This window comes from Echinops telfairi, unplaced genomic scaffold (assembly GCF_000313985.2).
Source record: "Echinops telfairi isolate 266 unplaced genomic scaffold, ASM31398v2 ScPeMD7_36;HRSCAF=134, whole genome shotgun sequence".
Lineage (NCBI taxonomy): Eukaryota > Metazoa > Chordata > Mammalia > Afrosoricida > Tenrecidae > Echinops > Echinops telfairi.
In genome coordinates this window covers 3,575,030-3,594,852 of record NW_022103934.1, presented here as the reverse complement: position 1 = coordinate 3,594,852, position 19,823 = coordinate 3,575,030, and the positions used below count along the sequence as shown (strand labels likewise).

Below are 19,823 nucleotides of genomic sequence, written 5' to 3'. Positions count from 1 at the left end.
GTGTGTGTGTGTGTATGTGTGTGTGTGTGTGTACAGGAGCACCAGGGTGTGTAGGAAGGTCTGTCTGCAAGCTGAGCGGTTATTCTGGAGAATGGAGAGGAGGGGCCACATTCCTGTAGGAACGGAGATAGCTGCTTCCCATCACCTGTCCTAAGCCCAAGCCAGCCGGGATGGTGCTGGCTGTCCCCGGAGCAAGTGCATCCGAGTTCATCTGTGAGCTAAGTCACCGTGACACATAATGGGGCGCTCTGCTCCACCGTGGCCCCCTGGGTTTTCTCAGAGCTGGAGAGAAGGAGGGGCTGGTTCCCTCTGCTGCCAGCCACCTGGGGTGTTGCTCTCTCTAAGTGAGACTCCATCCCTACCTCCACACTCCCCTCCCCAGGGCACTGCCAGCTACAGGGGAGGGGGTGGTCAGTCCTTTCCACTCAGCACTCGGTGCCCCTAGCCCAACTGTGACTCTGGCACCAGCCATCTCCCTTAGAAATTATGAACTCCTTGGGGGCTGCCAAGCCTAGGTCTCAGGGCAGTGGGGCTGGGGAGAGGGGTTCCCAGCCAGCTGAATGAAGTGAAGTCTTCCAGGTCCGCCCAGAGCTGCAGCCAGAGTTCCAGCAACTGGCCAACACCAGGGTTTGGGCCCCCTGACTGGGCACCTTGGGCCCGAGGTCGAAGCAGTAGTCCCTGGTGGGAAAACTGAAATGGAACTGTTGACCAGAGTGCAGGCCAGCTGGCTGAGCTGACCGTCAGCTATGGCAATGTGCCCAGGAACCTGAGGGTGGCCAAATAGGTACACCCCTGCCTGCCAGGACGCCAGATACCTCCTCCCCAGGTGTCTCAATGGCACCTGGAGCAGGACTTTGGGTGCTGAGGAGCAGGCAGACATTGGGTTGAAGGGGAAGCAGCTCCGACTGGTGGCCCCAGGTGGCATGGTAGTGGCAGGTGTCTCCTGGGCCCGTTTCTGAGCATGCCATGTGCAGCCAGTGCCTGACTTTCACTCCCCGACCCCCAGGGCTCCTGTCTGAGCTTCAGTCTGGGCACTCTAGGGTGCCAAGTGACCAGCCCAAGGTCACACAGCTTCAGACACAGACAGGTCATGGGAGCTGCACCCCTCTGTCTCCCTCGAGACTGGCAGGCAGTAAGAGGGCCATGGACTTGAGGTCCCAGAGGCTGCCAGCCAGACCCCCAGAGGAGGTCTGGCCCCACACCCCTGACCCCACACCCGCTCCTCGAGCCCTGATTCCCAGCACTCGACTGCATCCCTGGCTTCCCAGCTACGGGGAGTCCGTCTCCCAGCCTTTGGCAGCGCCGGACAATTAACAGTGAGAGTAATTGCTGCTGCCGAGCCAGCGGCTCACTCTGCTGATACATGGGGAAGGTCAGGTACCGACGTTGAGCTGAGCGTTAGCGCCAGCCAGCTGCAGTGGGGACAGGGACCAAGAGAGCGAGGAGGAGCCTCCGGCTCAGGGCAGCCTGCACCCCATGCCCAGCAGGACTCTGGGGCCCCCTTGGGCCTTGCTGAAAACTTGGGATGCCAGGTTAAGCTGGTCTCCGTGCCTGGGCACATCAGGCCAGCTGGAGCTCGGTCCAGGCCTCCAACCTGATGACACAGGCATGCTGGTCAGTCTGGCTGGGTGGGGGGTTGGGGGGGTGTGCTCAGAGTGGACAAACTAGAGCAGGGAAACCCCAAGGGAGCAGGATGGGATGGGCACTGGCCCGGTGCTGACCCAATGTGTCTCCTGCCCCAGACAGAGCTGTGACACTGCCCCCTCACGGCTAACGTTCCTGCCCATCATGGCGAGCCCCACGCTGAGCCCCGACTCCTCATCCCATGAGGCCCTATCGGCCCCCACGTGCTCCCCCACCTCCGACTCTGAGAACCTCAGCCCCGATGAGCTGGAGCTGCTGGCCAAACTCGAAGAGCAGAACCGGTGAGCTGAAGCTGGGGCCTGGGGAGAGGTGCCATCCATTGGCCTGGGTGCCCCACTCACTCCCCTGGGGCTCGGCCAGGCCCGGGGCACAGAGCCCCTACCATGCAGATGAGACGAGTAAAGGTCTGGCCCTTCTTTATGCATTCCCTGCTAACCAGAGAGCTCAAGTCTACTCACTACGTCCCCCTAGAAGCGCCTCGTAAGAAAGGCCTGGTGATCTGCTTCCTAAGTACCCCATGGGGCGCAGGAGCCAGGGTGGGTGCCCGGTCACCTGGTGTGACTTTTTCCGGGAGACGGGCTATGGTGGCCTCTAGGGGGCCTCAGTGCATTCATCTCAGGCCCTGCCCCTTGCTTGCTGGCCGCTCACCAGGTGCCTCCTCTGTAAAATGCCGGTTACCACAAAGCCGGGGTGCACAGTCAGGTGAGCGGATGTGCCCAGTGCCCCGCCCAGACCAGACAGGTGAGAAAATGGCAGCTCAGAAAGGCAAGGTGATGGGCCACGGTCACACAGCGAAGACTGCCCAGCCCCACAGCACAAGTGGCTCAGACCCCCTCCTCCACACCCCCAGGACCCGGCTGGAGGTGCTGGACTCCCCTCAGCCGGTGCAGGGGCAGGGGTTGTGTCCTGCACACACACAAGCACGCTTGCACGCACACTGCTCCGACGACCGCCCTTCCCGCCCAGGCTCCTGGAGGCCGACTCCAAGTCCATGCGCTCCATGAGCGGCTCCCGGCGCAACAGCGGCTCCTCGTTGGTGTCCAGCTCCTCCGCCTCCTCCAACCTGAGCCACCTGGAGGAGGACACGTGGATCCTGTGGGGCCGCATCGCCAACGAGTGGGAGGAGTGGCGGCGCCGTAAGGAGAAGCTGCTCAAGGTGAGGGCAGGGTAGCAGGGCAGGAAGCACCAGGTGACCACGCCCCAAGAAGGTGAAGTTGGGGAGTGGGGCAGGCGGAAATACTCGGGGACCTCCAGGGCGATTCACACAGAGGTGGAACAGTGGTTAAGGTGCTCAGCTACCAACCCAAAGGCTGAAGGTTTGAGGCCACCGAGAGGCGCCTTTGAAGAAAGGGCTGGCGGTCTCCTTCAGTGGAAACTCCGCCCCGAGACTCCCGCGGAGCTCAGCTCCACACCGAAACACATCTGGGGCGTAGGGTAGGATTGACACCACGGTGCCCCGTGTTGTCGGGGTGGGAAGGCTGCACAGGCAGGCGACTGAGCACCGAGGCCCGCATCTCGGAGCTCTTTATCTGCAGGATGGTGGCCCACAGGTGCCTGTGGGTGGCTGGGGTGGGATGGGAAGGCCCGCTGGCCTGGGACCTGGACGAGGTCCAGTCCGGCTGCCCACTGCCTCCCCTGCCCCCACTCCCGCAGGAACTGATCCGCAAGGGCATCCCACACCACTTCCGGGCCATCGTGTGGCAGCTGCTGTGTAGCGCTACCGACATGCCAGTCAAGCACCAGTACTCAGAGCTGCTGAAGATGTCATCGCCCTGCGAGAAGCTGATCCGCAGGGACATTGCACGCACCTACCCGGAACACGAGTTCTTCAAGGGCCAGGACAGCCTGGGCCAGGAGGTCCTCTTCAACGTCATGAAGGTGAGCCCTGCCGCCGCCGCCCCTCCCCATGCCGCAGCCGCTGCTGCTGCTGCGCCCACCGCCCAGACTGCCCTCACCACCTCCTTCCCTTGCAGGCATACTCCCTGGTGGACCGCGAGGTGGGCTACTGCCAGGGCAGCGCTTTCATCGTGGGCCTCCTCCTCATGCAGGTGAGTGGCGACAGAGTGGTCCCAACACCCAGTAGCCTCCCAGGGACCTTCTCTGCCCCATCTTATCCCAGCCAAGCCCCAGGCAGGTGTAACAAAGGGACTGGACCCCCTGTTCTGTCTGGGGCCTGGCCACGCTTCCCCGGGGGCTGGACCAGGGTGTGGTCAGCCAGCATCACATGGGTAGGGGGCTAGGGTTTTCCTCCAGAGCAGGGAGGGGAGAAAGGAGACAGCAGGGAACAGCTAGGAAGGGGCTGAGCACCGAGGCCCGCAGCTGCCATGCCTGGCTTCTAGCCCCAGCTCTGCCATGCCCTGCCCCGCTGGCCCCGGGTTCTCCTTCCGTGATGCTGAGGGTGCCCCCATGAGCAGCCAGGAGAGAATGCAGGCGGCACGCCGTCAGCATCCACTAAAAGTCAATGGAACAGACTCTGGCGGGAGCCGTGAGTGGGGCAGGGAGCATGCGCGCTGCCCAGGCCCCTGCCTGACACCCCCTCATCCCTCCCCCCGCCCGCCAGATGCCAGAGGAGGAGGCCTTCTGCGTGTTCGTTCGGCTCATGCAGGAGTACCGGCTGCGAGAGCTCTTCAAACCCAGCATGGCCGAGCTGGGGCTCTGCATCTACCAGTTCGAGTACATGCTGCAGGTGAGCCCCTGGAGGGTTGGGCTGCCTGGCACAGAGGATGCTTCGGGGCCAGGCCAGGGACCAGCCGCCCACAAACAGGGTAGCGGAGGCCAACCCGTGCAGCAGGCTGATCCACGCCCTCCCCATCTGCTCTTGGTGTGTGGAGGGAGGGAGAGCAGGGTAGGCCTGCTACTGCTGATTAGGGGAAGCCTCTGGGGAGTTGCTTGAAAGGAGCAAACCCCCACAGGGCCCTGCTCCTGCTTGGCAGACAGGGCAGGCCCACACTCCAAACACACGCATGCACGTGCCCGTGGAGGGATACACACGTACACCTTCCAGCGTGCTCCAAAGGCTGGGTGTGCCTACACCCAGGCCTGTGACTACAACAGCACTGGGGTCCATGGGCAGTTCTAGCAAGCAGTGCCAGGGGCCCTCTGTCATCCCAGGACAGCCAGCCCAGCCCCAGGCTGCCCACAGGGCAGCATCGATGCCACCACGTTAACTGGTTCCCTTGATGAAGGATTTCCCTGTCCCACCCCACCTCCACCCAAGGCAGGCAGGCAGGCAGGCAAGGCCGAGGCCCAGCGCACACATCTCAGGGCACGGTGGGCACACCAGGTGCTTTGGGCTGGAGGTCACTCCCTGGGTGACCTGTGGTGAGGTACGCCACCATCCTGAGGCTCCAAACCTCCTCCCAGCTGGCCTTCAGATTCCTGAGCTGATAGCCTGGAGCTGATCCTCGGCCCATGCCCCTCAGACACACATGGAACTATTCTCTGGCAGTCAGGGAAGGCCCCCTGGAGATAGCGCTGCCCAGCACAGGCAGCTGGAGAGGACCCAGTGGGCATGACCACCAGCCCGGAGCCTCCTCACAGTGCTGCTCCATCTCCACCCACCCCCCACCCCCCCACCCGCCGCAGGAGCAGCTCCCCGACCTGAACACCCACTTCCGCTCCCAGAGCTTCCACACGTCCATGTACGCCTCGTCCTGGTTCCTCACACTTTTCCTGACCACTTTCCCACTGCCCGTGGCCACCCGGGTCTTTGATATCTTCATGTACGAGGTGAGGAGCCCCTCCGGAGGGCTGGGCCTGGGCGGGGTCCAGGGTGGTGGGGTGGCAGGAGGGGAGACATAGCGCCGCCCCACCTTTGCAGGGGCTGGAGGTCGTGTTCCGGGTGGGCCTGGCCCTGCTGCAGGTGAACCAGATGGAGCTGATGCAGCTAGACATGGAAGGGATGTCCCAGGTAGGCCAGTGGGGTGGGGCCGGGGGAGCAGCCATCCCCGCATGTCCCTGCTCTCTCTGACCAGCTCAGCCCTCTCTGGAGGACTCGGGCATCCAGAGCAGCAGGCTCCCCCTCGTCTTGGGGAGGCCCCACATACTCCGCCTGCCCCTGCCTGGGTACCTCAAAGCCAGAGCATCCCTTCTGATAAACAGGACCAGCTGAATCAGGGGACTGGGGGTGCAGCTTCTGCCTCAGCCCACCAGCTGGTGAGGGTGAAGGGTGAAAGGCCACGACAGCCCACACCTGCCCTGCCCACACACTGGGGGGCCAGGCCGCCTGCCTCTCGCTGTGGGCCCTGATCCCCCACCCCCCACCCCAACACCCTCCAGCTGGCACTTGGGGAAGAAGAGAATGCACAAAGCCCACGCTTGTGTCCACGGACACGAGCAGCCATTGTCCACAGCTGCCCGACGGCGCCAGATGGGCTTGGGGGGTGGTGGGGAGCCAGGCTGCCCCCCACCCGAGACAAGCTGCGGCCACCGCTGCTGGCACTTAACCCTTTGCCGAGGCTTAAGGAGCCGAGAGACCTCTCTGCAGGGGAGAAGTTCTTCCTCCCCAGGGGGCCCAGTGCCCACTGCCTGGGCTTCCCAGGCCTCCTTTTCTCCACCCACCTCCCCCAGAGAAGGTGCTGGGTGCTGACACCCTGGCCACGCACACTCACACAGTCCCCCATGAACACTGCCAAGCGCTCACGTGGGTCGAGGGCGGCACCCAGGCAGAGGGCCTCCCCTCCCACCTGGCACCCCCCCTCCCAGGAGGCAGAAGCCCTAGGGGCTCAGGGGCCCCCTCTCTCAGTGACTGCCTGTGTCCCCACAGTACTTCCAGAGGGTGATCCCCCACCAGTTTGACAGCTGCCCCGACAAGCTGATCCTCAAGGCCTATCAGGTCAAGTACAACCCCAAGAAGATGAAAAGGTGAGTGGGGGCCGGCAGCCGGGGGGCCGGGCATCCCACGGCCAGCGGGACAGTGACCGGCTCGGCCTCCCCCCGCAGGCTGGAGAAGGAGTATGCCGCCATGAAGAGCAAGGAGATGGAAGAGCAGATTGAGATCAAAGTGAGTCTGCACCAGGCGCCCCCCACCTGGGAGCCACCCTGCCCCTGCCCAGGGCCTGGCCATCCGGGCCCAAGGCAGCCCACGCTCCACTGCTGTCTCCAGGCAGCCAAGGGCCCCTGGGTGCAGCAGGGAGAATACTGAGATGTGTCCAGTGCCCCATTAGGGTGCTCCCCATAGCTTCTGTGGAGCTGGACTGGGGAAGAATGTTCCAGGCCCCGGGGACCCTGAGGCAGCAGCATGCTGTCAGCTCAGGAATGTGCAGAAGGCCAGGAGAGCAGGATCCCAGGGGCACCTGGCCAGGCCCTGCTAGTCTCCCTATGCACCCTACACACGCAGCACTGTGGAGGCCAGGAGCCCCTCTCCTTCCTTGGACTGTTATCGCTCCCCACATGACTGATTGCTCAGGCAACATGCGTGGATTGAGTAACTTGCTGTGTGCCAGAGTCAAGACAGGGGGCCAAGAGGAGGCCCAGCCCAGTGGGGGGGGATAGATAGAAAACAACTCCATACAGCCTGGCTCTGTCTGTCCTCTTCAATGGCGGCCGCACGAGGACTTGGGCTGGAGTCTGGCAGACCATGGACAGCCGTGTGACTTCACTGCTCTGTACCTCCTCTCCTGTTCCAATCATTGTAACTACCACCAACAGCATCCTCTCCAGCTTCCGAGAAAGGCAGAGGTGGCACCCAGATGAGGTTCAGGCCCATGATGCCCACACCGAAACCAGGAGGAGGGCATCATTGTCCACGGCATGTTTTTTCTAGCGGCAGCTTGATTTGATGTTGTTTGTTGTTGTTGTTGGGTGGTGTCGAGTAGGCTCTGACCCATAGTGACCCTCTGTACAACAGAGAGAAACACTGCCTGGTCTTGCCCCATCCTCACGATTGTTCTTATGTTTGAGCCTATTATTGCAGCCACATGTCAACCCATCTTGTCTCGAGGATCTGCCTCTTTTCCCTGTCCCTCTACTCTACCAAGCATGACGTCCTTCTCCATGGACTGCCATGGAGCCATCCTTGCCTCCAAGGAGCATTCTGGCTGTTCTGTTTCCAGAACGGATTTCTTGGTTCTTCTGGCAGCCCGTGGTACTTTCAATCAATCGTCTTCACCAACACCCTAATTCAAATGCATCATTCCAGCCTCTGTCTTCCCTACTCGGTGTTCAACATTCACATGCCTAGGAGGCGGCGTCAGATGCACCTTAATCCTCAAAGTCCTGTCCTTGCTCTTCCAACACTGAAGAGGTCTTGTGCAGCACATTGACCCAATGCATTGCATCGTTTGATCTCTTGACTGCTGCTTCCAGGAGCACTGGTTGTGGCCCTAAGCAAGACAAATTCCTTGACATCTTCAATCTTGTCGCCACTTAGCGTGATGTTACCTAGTTGGTCCAGTTGTGAGGATTCGGGTCTTCTTTACATTGAGTTGTAATCCATACTGAAGGCTGCAATCCTTGATCTGCAACAGCAAGTGCTTCAAGCCCTCCTCCCTTTCAACAAGCAAGGCTGTGTCATCTGCATATCGCACATTTCCAGACCCCCCCACCCCCAACACCGGTCACAGGATGACTTGTCTCACAAGCATAGACAAGGTCCTACTGCCATCTGGTGACCAAGATGGGCACAGCAGGCCCGCAGGCCACAGGTTCAGCTCTCAGACTTCCCAGGGGTGGGGCTTGAGAGAACCCTACAGGCCTCAGCATTTGGACAAATAGTGCTCCCCCCTCACAAGACCCCCTTGCTCCTCCCCCTGACCCCCCATGCAGCCCTCGCTCACTCTTTCTCTTTTTGGAGTAGGAAGAAGGAAGACCTGGTGGTGGTCAGCGCACCGCCAGGCCAGCCCCTCGCAGGGAGGTTCCAGTTGGTACAGCAGTGGGTAGAAGGCAGAGAGGACGGGACATTCTAGAGATCAGAGGTCAGGCCTCCAGATGACCACCACGGACAGAGACCTGCACCCTCGCAGCTCTGAGCCCAGCCCACTCAGACTCAGTTTCCTTGCCACCAGATGTGGGAAATGCCACAGTGCTTCCTGGGAATGTTGTGGCATTTTCTCCACAGAAGGAGACAGGGACATTTTCTGTGTGGTCTCCAAGGAGCCTGGACCCTGGGGCATCTGCACATCTAAAGGAAGCCTGCCTCATTTCCCACGGGTGTGGCTAGATAGACAAATGCAAGCCTGACCGGAGAGTGGTCCAGTGGTAGAATTTGCTCCTCCCACACCAGAGTCTGGCCATTTCACCTCATGTGCAGCCACCCTGAGCTGGCCAGTGGAGGCTTTCAGGTTGCCAGGATGCTGAAGGGGTTTCTGCGGAACATGCAGAATAAGACTTGGCAGAAAGGCCTGGCAATCTCCTTCCAGAAACCAGCCAGGGAAAAACCCTGTGGATCACGCATGACCAATCACAAGGCTGGCGCCGGGCCAAACAGCGTTTGATTCCGGTTGTGAGTGGGGTCATCTGTTGTTAGTCTGAGGCCCAACTCAACAACCAGCCTCCTCACCTGCAGCCCCACCCCCCAAAGTCAAGGAACAAACTGAACCCACAGCTACTAGCCCGAATCCACCAGTGGAGACAGGTCATCTCTCTCCCAGGCCCCCGAAGGCACAGTGGACACCATTGCGTGCTGTGCCTAAGAAAGGTGGCCATCTGGTTGGAGTAGGCAGAGGGCCATCCAGGCTCTCTGGGGCCTGAAGCTGAAGGCAAAGGCTTGTGTGGTTCTGTGGACACTCCACCCAGTGTGGGGTGGACACGTCTCCAAAGGAGGGCAGGTGGGTGGCCACAGCCACCACGGGCATTTGTCTTTTACTGAGCCATGCCTTGCTTCTTAAATGAATAGCTAAATCAAAGGTCCTTCTGAACAGGAAAGAGGCCCAGGTGCTAACCAGTAAAAGGCTGGAGGTTCGGAGGCCACCCAGCAGCGCCTAGAAAGCAGCCGTGCAATCTACTTCCCCCAAACCAGCCTTAGCAGACCCTGTGGAACACAGCTTACTCTGACCCACAGGGGGCAGCCAGGAACCAGAATCAATGTAGGGGCTTCCTGGCCGCCAGCTGCTCCAGCCCAGGACGCTGGCGGAGCCCATGGAGTTGGGTGCATGGCGGGTGCACGAGTGCGAAGGGAGTCTGACATGCCGCCCCCTCCCCTCCCCCCAGAGGCTTCGGACGGAGAACCGGCTCCTGAAACAGCGGATCGAGACCCTGGAGAAGGTGAGGGGCGTGGCCACCACCCGTCGGTGGTGCTGAATCTGCACCTCCTACCCCACAGCCGCCAGGGGTCCAGCCCGCCCATGCCCCCGCCCTTGAACTGTGAAGAATCCCATTGAGATCCGGCCCCCTGACTTTCGAGCCTAGGCACTGTAATTCAGTTGGGGTTCCGTCCATCACCCAGGCTGCAGGGATGGGGGAGGCGGCTGAAGTGCGGCAGGAAGGGGGGGCGGGGGAACCGAGCACCAAGGCCCAGCCTGCAATTTGGGAGTCTCAGCCCCACCCCACCCCAACCCCGAAAGAAAATGAAAAGGCCGAGTAAAGGAAGAGGGGGCGGACCTGCCACTTTCCTCAGTCTAGACGCCCAGCCCCTCCCACTTCCTGGGAGGTGGGTCATCCCTGTCACTTGACCTTCTGCTGACCACGGAAGTGAGGTCGTCTACTGCCCCTGGCCCCAAGCTCCGGGTTTCCCACTGGCGTTCCGGGCACCGAGGCCGTCCGCCCGGACCAGGGGCGCCCCTCTCTGGGACAGACTGGCTGTGGCTTCGCCCTCCTCTGGCCGCTCCCGCCGGGTCTCCAGTCTTCTGCTTCTAGAGATAGCCCACCGCGTAGTGACCCGCCTTCCTGTCTGTCTCTTCTCCCTCCTGCCCCGCCTTCCGTTCGCTCTGCTCCTCCCCCTGTCGCTCGCTCGGACCCCCTCCACCCGGTAGGAGAGCGCCGCTCTGGCTGATAGGTTAATCCAGGTACTGTAGCTTTTTGTCTCCCTCGCCGCTCCCTTCCTTCCTACCCTTTTTGCCCCTTACACGACAGCCAGTCACCGCCTGGATCCTGGCCGCTGCCATTCCAAGGGGATGGGGGCAGGCCTGGCGCTGTGCATGGGGGCAGCTGGGGATGCTTTTCAGGGGAGCCAAAGGCCTTCGAGGGGGGCGTGTGAAACGGAGAGGAAATGTGGCGTGGGGGGTGAAGGGTCACGGAAAGCCTCCTTCTTCCGGACAAGAGTAGGGACCACCGAGGGCTGGGTACCTTCAGAGAGTGTCAGCCCCAGACCCTGCTGTGTGCACTTTCCCACCACACACACTCATCACACACAAACACACTCACCCTCATATGCATACATTCTCATTCATGTACACGGGCCCACTCACACATACATTATGACACGTTTGCACAATCACATGTACTCCCATGCTCACACCCCTACTCACTCTCAATCACACTCATACATTACATGCATCTTCATAGACTCACATACACACGCACTTGCATATGCACACACGCACTCATGCATATTCATGCTTGCACGCTCACCCATTCAACAAGTTCCCCACGGGCCCTCACTCACACAGCGCCCCCTCTTGGCCTTTCATGCGGCTCTTGGTTTCTATTGCAAGGCCTGGCCTCCTCTCACTCACCTGCTTCTGCTCCGCCTCACCTCTCATCTCCAATGGCTTTAACCTTTAAAGCTTTCACCCAACCCCTAATGGCCCCGAGCCTGGAATGGGGGACTCAGACAGGGAGGAGGGAGGCGATGAGGCTGTGGGGAGGCCAGGGAGAGGGGTCCCACCTGCCAGCCCAGCCTCCACTGAGACCCTACCCCCACCCATCCTCTGAGGGGGCTGAGTGAGCATAGAGGTGCCCTGCGCCTGCCTGGGGAGGGCTTGGTTCACCTCCCCTGGGTTTGGCCCTGGAAGGAGTGCCCTGCCCGCCCCCACCCAGGGTAGGCTGGAACCTCCCCATCCCGGGCTCTGACACCCTCACTGCCGCCCCCTCCTCTAGCCCAGACTTTCTTGTCCCCCTCCCACCGATGCAAGGCCAGGGAGACCCACAGAGGGTCACCCCCTCTCCTCTGTGTTCAGGGACAGGTGACACGGGCGCAGGAGGCTGAGGAGAACTATGTCATCAAGCGGGAGCTGGCAGTGGTGCGGCAGCAGTGCAGCTCGGCCACCGAGGACCTGCAGAAGGCGCAGAGCACCATCCGGCAGCTGCAGGAGCAGCAGGTACCCTGGCCGTCAGGACTCTCCACAAACTCGGCATAGACTTCCCCCCTGACCCCTGCCCACAGTGAGGACCCTGAGTCAGGGGATCTTGAACTCCAGTTCTGTCACCCAGCCAAAGGGGACACAGCACCGACCCCGAGGACTTCCCTCACCACCAGCCAGATCTTTGGGGACCCAGGCAACACCCTAAGTTCAGAGAGCCCATCACTCTTGGGCCCTGCAGGACACCTGGCACAAGGCCTCGGCTGACAGGGCTGGGAGCCCTCCGTGGGAGCCCTGTCATCACCCCAGGGCTCAGGGGCCAGGTCTGTTGGACAAGTCAGAGATGTTTTAAAGCCATGCCCCCCACTCCCCCAAGTGGCCAGCACCCTGGTCTGCCCCGAGGTAGGGTACACCCTTAGGCCCCATGAGAAGAGTGGCCCATACCACACGGCAGGGGTCGAGCGGCCTTGGGTTCTCCCAGAGGGCCCTGGGGGAGGAGCTTCCCAGCTTGAGCCAGGACCACCATCACCGTGGACCAAAGAGCTGTGACATGCGGAGGCCCTTACCCAGGAAGTGAGGGCCACAGGGAGCTGGGGCAGGGCCACCCAAGGTGTCATCCAGAGAAGACACAACCACCACGGTAGCTACGACTGCCACCCCGGGGACCTCCCACCCATCACTCCTGGGCTCCCACCTCTAAGCACAAGAGCGGTCCTGGCAAACTTCTCCCACCACCCGTTGGCGGCCAGAGGAAGGGAAAGTTGGAGGAGGGAGATGGGGTGAACTGGACAGAAGCAAAAAGCATGTGCTTGTGCGCAGCCCCGCCCCGGCCGAGGCTCCACCCCCACCCACGGGGAGCAAGGCCTCCAAGGACGACCCATGCGAAGCCCCCTTCAGAACATCCCCTAGCGTGGCTTGTCCAGAAAAGAGGCTGTACCAGGACTCCTGGGAACCCACTGACAGACTCCCTGTGGGGTTCTGCGCCGCCCCACATCTACCCCGAGGGCGGGATTCACAGGAAGGATCCTCTCCCCGGGGCTGGTGGTTTCTGCAGTGCCCAACCCCGAGCCCTGCTCCCAGCCCAGGGCCTCCAGGGAGGAGGTCAAGGCCTGAGCCTGCAGCGCTGCCCTCTGCCCACCCAGGAGAACCCGCGCCTCACCGAGGACTTCGTGACGCACCTGGAGACAGAGCTGGAACAGTCGCGGCTGCGGGAGACGGAAACGCTGGGGGCGCTGCGGGAGATGCAGGACAAGGTTCTGGACATGGAGAAGGTGGGCCTTGGGGGCGCTGGGCAGGTAAGCGGGGAGGAGGTGCAGGACAAGGCCCTGGGCATGGAGAAGGTGGGCCTTGGGGGCGCTGGGCAGGTAAGGGGGGAGGAGGTGCAGGACAAGGCCCTGGGCATGGAGAAGGGGCAGCCAAGTGGGCCAGTTGGGGGTCTTCTGAAGTTAGAACCTGTCCCCATGCAGAGAGTTGGTCTGCTGAGGCCAGAACCCCGGACCCAGCCTGGACACATATTCATCCCTGGCCCCTACATCCATACCCTTCAAGCCCATGGGACACGGCAGCCCAGGCTGACTGCCAGCTGGTCCCCAGGCAGGGGACAGCATGCAGCACTGTCTGCAAGTGTGCCAGAGTGGCCCATGCTCTTCACATCTGCCGGGGTCACACCTGCTGCTCTGCCTCGCCAGTGGCCTCATGCAGCCTGGGGCTCCAGATGGAGCCCCGTGAGGGCGAGGGGAGGGTCTCAGTCCGGCCAGAAGGGCTACCGCTGCCCTGGGCTCAGGCGCCTCTCCCCGTAGAGGAACAGCTCGCTGCCGGACGAGAACAACGTGGCGCGGCTGCAGGAGGAGCTGAAGGCGCTCAAGGTGCGCGAGGGCGAGGCGGTGGCAGCTGCGCGGGAGCTGAAGCTGCAGTTGCAGGAGCTGTCTGACACCTGGCAGGTGAGAGCCGGCCCCTACACACACACACACACACACACACACTCAGTCCCAGCCCTTCCCCATGGTGCCCGGCCAGACCACCGTCCCTCCCCGCAGGCCCACCTGTCCCGGGGCGGCCGCTGGAAGGAGTCCCCGCGGAAGCTGGTCCTGGGCGAGCTGCAGGACGAGCTGATGAGCGTGCGTCTGCGCGAGGCTCAGGCTCTGGCCGACGGCCGCGAGCTGCGGCAGCGCGTGGTGGAGCTGGAGACACAGGTGGGCCGTGTGCGGGCTATCCGCGGGTCCCAGGAGCTGGGGCCTAGTGGCCACCGCCCTAGCCGGAGCCCTGACCCCTGCACACGGCCCATTCTCCCGCAGGACCACATCCACCGTAACCTGCTGAACCGCATGGAGGTGGAGCGCACGGGGCTGCAGGAAAAACTGCAGTACTTGGGGGCGCAGAACAAGGGGCTTCAGACCCAGCTCAGCGAAAGCCGCCGCAAGCAGGCCGAGGCCGAGTGCAAGGTGCTGCCCTCGTCCCCACCGCCCCTGGCCCACGCCCCCTGACCGCTCTGACCGCGCTTTTTCCCTCTACCCCAGAGCAAGGAGGAGGTGATGGCCGTGCGCCTGCGGGAGGCAGACAGCATGGCGGCAGTAGCGGAAATGAGGCAACGCATCGCCGAGCTAGAGATCCAGGTGGGTGCTGGGAAAGCTGCGAGGGGGACAGGGAGGGTTAGCGGGCAGGCCCCAAGGTGGGCCCTGCCCTGACTGTGGTGCCCCGGCCACCTGCAGAGGGAAGAGGGCCGCATCCAGGGCCAGCTGAACCACTCCGACTCGTCGCAGTACATCCGTGAGCTCAAGGACCAGATCGAGGAGCTGAAGACGGAGGTGAGAGGCTGCTGCGATGGCGGGCTGGGCCAGACCTGGTTCCCCCAGCCGCCATGCCTCCTCAAGCCCGCGCTTGTCCCCCCCCGGCCCAGGTGCGGCTGCTGAAGGGCCCGCCGCCCTTCGAGGACCCACTGGCCTTCGACGGGCTGAGCCTGGCGCGGCACCTGGACGAGGACTCGCTGCCCTCGTCGGATGAGGAGCTGCTGGGCGTGGGCGTGGGCGCGGCGCTGCAGGACGCGCTCTACCCGCTGTCCCCGCGCGACGCACGCTTCTTCCGCCGTCTGGAGCGGCCTGCCAAGGACAGCGAGGGCAGCTCGGATAGCGACGCTGACGAGCTGGCCCAGCCCTACAACCAGGGCCTGGAGAACTGAGGCTGGGAGCCAGGGGGTTTCCCCCACGGCCGCCTCCCAGGGCCACGCCCACCCCGGAGGCCAGGCGGGTGGGCTGAGCCCAGTGGGGTCCTCAGGATCCCTTGGCTGGTCTCCCTCGCAGCAGTGTTTACCCATCTGGGTCCGCACCCTCGGGGCCAGCCACCAGCGACAGCAGAGGGGCGACCCAGAGGCCCTGTCTGGCGGGACAGAAGCTTACTCCCAGGATAAAGGAGGCCCTGCCGGGAAGGGCCCAAGAACCCTAGACAGGAGGGGCGCCTCTGGGCTTGAAGTTGCTCCCAACCACCAATGCCCCTCAGGACACGGGGACCCTTGACCAGCCCCTGGCACCTGGGGACAGATGGCTGGTTGGGCTTCCTTGCCTAGGGCAGGCTTCATGGCCCCTGCAGCAGAAACCAAAGCCCCTCTTACTGTGTTAGGGCCCCCTGGACATGAGCGGGCTAGGAAAGCCTGGGCAGGACCTCTGCCGGCTTGAGGGGGCGGGGCCAGAGCAGCTGCCCAGAGGGAAGAAGCCCCACCCCTCACCCCACCCCTGCCTCCAAGACACTCCCATCATCTCCCCGCCCCTTTTCTGCCAGTGAGGGAGGCAGCCCTGCCAGCACCAGGCTCTCCAGGGCATCCTTCCCATTGCCCCTCCCCCTATCCCACCACCAATCCAGTGAGGCTGCTGAGTAGAGCCACGTCATGCACCGCCTACTGCCTCGCGGTGGACCGGAGGTCTCTGCCTAGTCAGAGCTGAGAACGGTGCCAAAGTCCAGCGACGCCCTTAGCCCCACCCCACCCTCCGCCCCCTCCCCACCAATCTCCTCTCCCCCGGGCCTCGTGACCCTCGGGACTGCCCCTCGGTGCTCCTGGAGCCTCGAGTCGCGTCACAAGCAATCTCCCTGGCGCTCCCGGGGTGGGATCCATGCGTAGTCCCCTCCCTGGTCGCCAACTCCTCAGTGTTAACGCCTGGGGACACTGCCCACCACCATTTTGCACACTGCCTGTTCACACGCCACATGTCGCCCAGGCGGGAAAGATGGAAAATAAAGTATTCACACAGTCGTGGACGAGGGGAACCAAGTGGAGCAGGCCTTGAGGGGAGGGGACCCACCGTAGGGGAGCGCCCCCCAGGTCCTGGGCCAGCATTGGGGTATCCTTATAGTGCCTCAGAATGGAGGGGCCAACTAGAGTCACAGCATGAGGGCCGTAATGGCTACTGGGAACGAAAAATATGCCATAGCCCAGTGGTTCTCAACGTTCCTAATGTTGCGACCTTTTCATACAGTTCCTCATGTTGTGGTGATCCCCCAACCAAAAAATTATTTTCGTTGCTACTTCATCACTGTATTTTCCTACTGTTATGAATCAGGCGACCCCCGAAGGGGTTGAGACCCACAGGTTGAGAACCGGGGCCTTAGCCACATGTAAGCAAAGGTGGGAGGTAGAGAGCTAGTATTGGGGAAAACAGGGCCCAGAGGGCCGTGGTCTGGAAAACACAGCATAGTACTTTGGAAGGGTGGTGGTAAGATGGTGCGGATTTAAAGGGAGGGGGGCTCATGACTGCCCACCTGGGCCTTCCCAGGAGACACACCATAATGGGCACTTACCACAGTCACTGCAGTGTGGTAAGTGCCCCGTAGGTGTACAGGGAAGGCTCCCTGGAGCAGAGAGTGCAAAATCAGAAGGGTGCAGGACAGAGGCTAGCCAAGGAGGGACAGGAGAGAGTGGACAAGGCCGGACCCAGAGGATCCAACCAGGAGCAAAAGCTGGCACTTTGAGGGCGGTGGGGAGTCCGTGCCAGATGTACAGGAGGGTCTCTATCAGATGGGACGCAGGGCTGGACCAGTGAGGAGGCAGGGCCAAGAGCTTGCAGAAACAGTGAGTCGGGACTGGTAGGAGGCTGAAGGGGCAGCGCTCTGTGTGCCCCCACACCCCATAGAGCAGCAGTTCTCAACCTGTGGGTCATGGCCCCTTTGGGGGTCGAGCGACCCTTTCACAGGGGTTGCCCAATTCATCACAGTAGCAAAATGACAGTGATGAAGTAGCAACTGAAATAAGTTTATGGTTGGGGGGTGGTCACCACAACATAGGAACTGTATGAAAGGGTCGCGGCATTAGGAAGGTTGAGACCCACTGCCCTAGAGTGTCTAGGGATGGTAAAGGAGGCTGGGGCTTCAGGTAGGTGTGGTGGTCCCTACCCTCTGCACCCAGTGTGACCCACACAGGGCCCCTCCCTGTGCTGTCTGATATCTGCAGACCAGCAACAAACAGCCACGTCTTAGGAACTGTGCTAGCACACTTGCAGCTCCTGTGGGCTCCGGCACCAGTCCCAGCAAGCATATTTCACAGCCTGGGCTCGTGTGTCCCTCTCCTGTTCCCACGGAGGAACTCCACAGCACTGGCTCCCAGGATGGGAGTCTCAACCGAGACCTTGGCCTGCTCATCACAGGGCCTGTTGCCTGGCCTTGAAGCCAGGGGTCTGGGGTCTGGGGCCCCTGGGTTCTCCCGGAGCCCAGCTGGAGCAGAAACGTCTGTTGGATAGCATGCTGAGCCCCAGCTGATTCTCAATACAGGTGGCAGTGCCCACCAGGGCCAGGACTCTTTCTTCTCAAACCCCAGACTGGAAGGTGGTCATGTCTAGGGAGAAACTGGTTCTTGGGAGAGACAGAGTCCTGCTTTTAGCCTTTCACCAGCCACCCTGGAGGTCGCGGTCTCTGCCTTGCCGCCATCATTTTGCATGCCAAGCTGGAGAGCCTCAAGGCTTCCTACAGGGGCACTTAAGGCAGAGGGAGCCCCTGACAAGAGCTTGAGGGGCACAAGGATCAAGGGGGCTAGGCTGGGAGGAGGGACAAGGAAGCTGGGCTGGGCAGCAGGTTGGTTTGAGGGACTGGGGAGGATGCCTGATGGTAGACGGGATAAGAATGCCAGAGTGCAGGTGGAGGTGGAGGCTCCTGAGGACCACAGATGGTGGACCCCTGAAGATGCCTGGTTGGAGAGCCCTGAAGGGAACACCTGGAGTTGGGTGCTGGCCACACCCAAAAAGGAAGGGCAGGAGACGGCTCCCTGATCTCCCCCTGATCTCCCGTTTAGCCATAAGGGAGGCCGCTTCTTCCCTGCAGGCCCTCCTGGGACAGTGGGCTGGCCGCCGGACGGGTCCCTGGCCCCACAGAGGGCCTCAGGCCAGCTGGCCTCCAGAGTCCACCCAGAACTGGGAAAGTTCTAAAGGGGTTCAGGGGGAAACGGAGCCCAGAGGACGCCTTCTCCTCTCCCTCCCTGGGCTCTTTCCTCCAGACCTGACTAGCAGTGCCAGACAAGGGGGGTGTGCCCTGTGAATAAGAGTCTCATGCCCTCCTCAGGAGCATCAGCTGCTCTATGCCACACTGTGGTTGCAAGTCTATGTGGCCCCCTCCCTCCCAGGCCCTTTCTGCACCAAGAATTGTCACCAGAATTCGGACATATTCACGCAAGTCGGTGGGGGAACCATGCAGGACAGGGCCCCTGCCTCACATGCCCCTTCTTTTGCACAGGAGAAAGACCTTCAGCCAGAACTCCGAGAACATCTGGCCTGGCCCCACGCTGCCCCAGCCCCTGTACCAACACCGAAGGCAGAGGTCCAATGTACTGGCTTTATTGTAAACTCGGGCTGCGCAGGGAGCAATACACCGGGCACAGAGCGGGGCTCGAAGGAGCGGGATGTGTCCTAGGTCAAGGAGGCAGAGCGAGAGGGGTGAGCCTGGGCCAAAAGACTAGGGTCAAAAAGGCCGAGTGCAATGGGCTGAGGGTGAGGTCTATGTCTTAAGAGGGGTGGCTAGGGCAGGCCCTAAGGTAGGTTGGGCACAGGAGACGGGGTCAGGATCTGGCTCAGTGGAAGGTCTCCACCTCCACCACCGTCCAATCACCTTGCGGGGAGGCCACGTCGTCCGGGGAGAAGCTAGTGACCGAGGTGATGCTGGCCCGGGACTCGTCCAGTGGAGACAGCAGCTCGGCCCAGCGGCCCAGTTCGGCATCGCTGAGCGCAGCCCGGGCGCCTCCCGCGCCGCTGCCCCCGCCTGCGGCTCCTGAGTCCCTGCCTCCACCACCTGTCGCCCCCTCAGTCGCCGCCAACAGCAGCGTTCGGCTCAGTAGGTGCTGCACGACGCTGGCCTGCAGAGCCCCCAGCGGTAGCTCGCCCAGGCGAGCTGGCTTGGGGCTCCGCGGGGCAACCCCGGTCACCACTGCAGCGGCCGCCGCTGCCGCAGCCTTCCCACCACCCGCGCCCGCACCCGGATCCAGAGAGCCTGGGACTGGGGGTGCCGTCTCAGGTCCGTCAGCTTCGTAGATGGTGCACAGCCCGTCGGCGGAGCCAGACCCTGCAACAGGTGGCCACTGCAAGGGCGCTCCTGCGGGAAGGGGCGTCCGCTGAACCCAGGGCGCGGAGAGCCCCGCCCAGTCTCCAGACCACGCCCCTGTGTTCGAGGGCCCACTTCCGACCCCCGCCCACAGCTGAGTGGTGGCCAGCCCGGTCGCTCACCTGGGGCACAGCGACCAGCCAGTGATGCTGCTGGGCCTCGGCTCCAAGCGGCCGGGTGACAGGCAGCCAATTCCGCGTCGGCGGGCGGAGAGACCGCAGCGCTGCCCTCAGGCCCACTGTCGTAGCCTCGCAGTTCTTCGGGTGTGCTGGTGGCACTGCTGCTGTGGCCCGCCAAGTCTGGACCACTCAGCGTGCTGGACGGGCTGCGCGAGGGCGGCGGCGGTGGTGCTGGGTTCAGCGCTAGGGTCAACCGTGGGCCGGGGTTCGGAGTATCGGGACCCGGGGTCGGGGGACGGCGCAGGGCCAGTAAAGG

General features: G+C 62.5%; 2 protein-coding genes across 3 annotated transcripts in view; one reads left to right on the top strand and one right to left on the bottom strand.

Annotated features, from left to right (window-relative positions):
- EVI5L (ecotropic viral integration site 5 like) overlaps positions 1–16,062 on the top strand; it is a 24,619-nt gene extending 8,557 nt beyond the window's left edge. Inside the window, exons 2-20 of one of the 2 annotated variants that reach the window (XM_004717327.2) lie at positions 1,743–1,925; positions 2,611–2,800; positions 3,298–3,522; positions 3,618–3,692; positions 4,205–4,330; positions 5,230–5,373; positions 5,465–5,554; positions 6,410–6,507; positions 6,586–6,646; positions 9,793–9,846; positions 10,554–10,586; positions 11,700–11,840; positions 12,965–13,093; positions 13,622–13,762; positions 13,859–14,014; positions 14,117–14,263; positions 14,339–14,434; positions 14,531–14,626; positions 14,719–16,062. In XM_004717327.2, the coding sequence (XP_004717384.1) occupies positions 1,789–1,925; positions 2,611–2,800; positions 3,298–3,522; positions 3,618–3,692; positions 4,205–4,330; positions 5,230–5,373; positions 5,465–5,554; positions 6,410–6,507; positions 6,586–6,646; positions 9,793–9,846; positions 10,554–10,586; positions 11,700–11,840; positions 12,965–13,093; positions 13,622–13,762; positions 13,859–14,014; positions 14,117–14,263; positions 14,339–14,434; positions 14,531–14,626; positions 14,719–14,997 (2,418 nt within the window). In that variant the 5' untranslated portion in view covers positions 1,743–1,788 and the 3' untranslated portion in view covers positions 14,998–16,062. The remainder of the gene's footprint in view (positions 1–1,742; positions 1,926–2,610; positions 2,801–3,297; positions 3,523–3,617; positions 3,693–4,204; positions 4,331–5,229; positions 5,374–5,464; positions 5,555–6,409; positions 6,508–6,585; positions 6,647–9,792; positions 9,847–10,553; positions 10,587–11,699; positions 11,841–12,964; positions 13,094–13,621; positions 13,763–13,858; positions 14,015–14,116; positions 14,264–14,338; positions 14,435–14,530; positions 14,627–14,718) is intronic. The other variant, XM_004717328.2, reaches the window with a different exon arrangement.
- Positions 16,063–18,612: 2,550 nt separating this feature from the next.
- The window catches only part of PRR36 (proline rich 36), a 4,627-nt gene continuing 3,416 nt past the window's right edge, over positions 18,613–19,823 (bottom strand). The window contains exons 6-7 of the mRNA XM_045290307.1: positions 19,511–19,818; positions 18,613–19,379 (exon numbers count right to left, since the gene is read on the bottom strand). Of these exons, the coding sequence (XP_045146242.1) occupies positions 18,862–19,379; positions 19,511–19,818 (826 nt within the window). The 3' untranslated portion in view covers positions 18,613–18,861. The remainder of the gene's footprint in view (positions 19,380–19,510; positions 19,819–19,823) is intronic.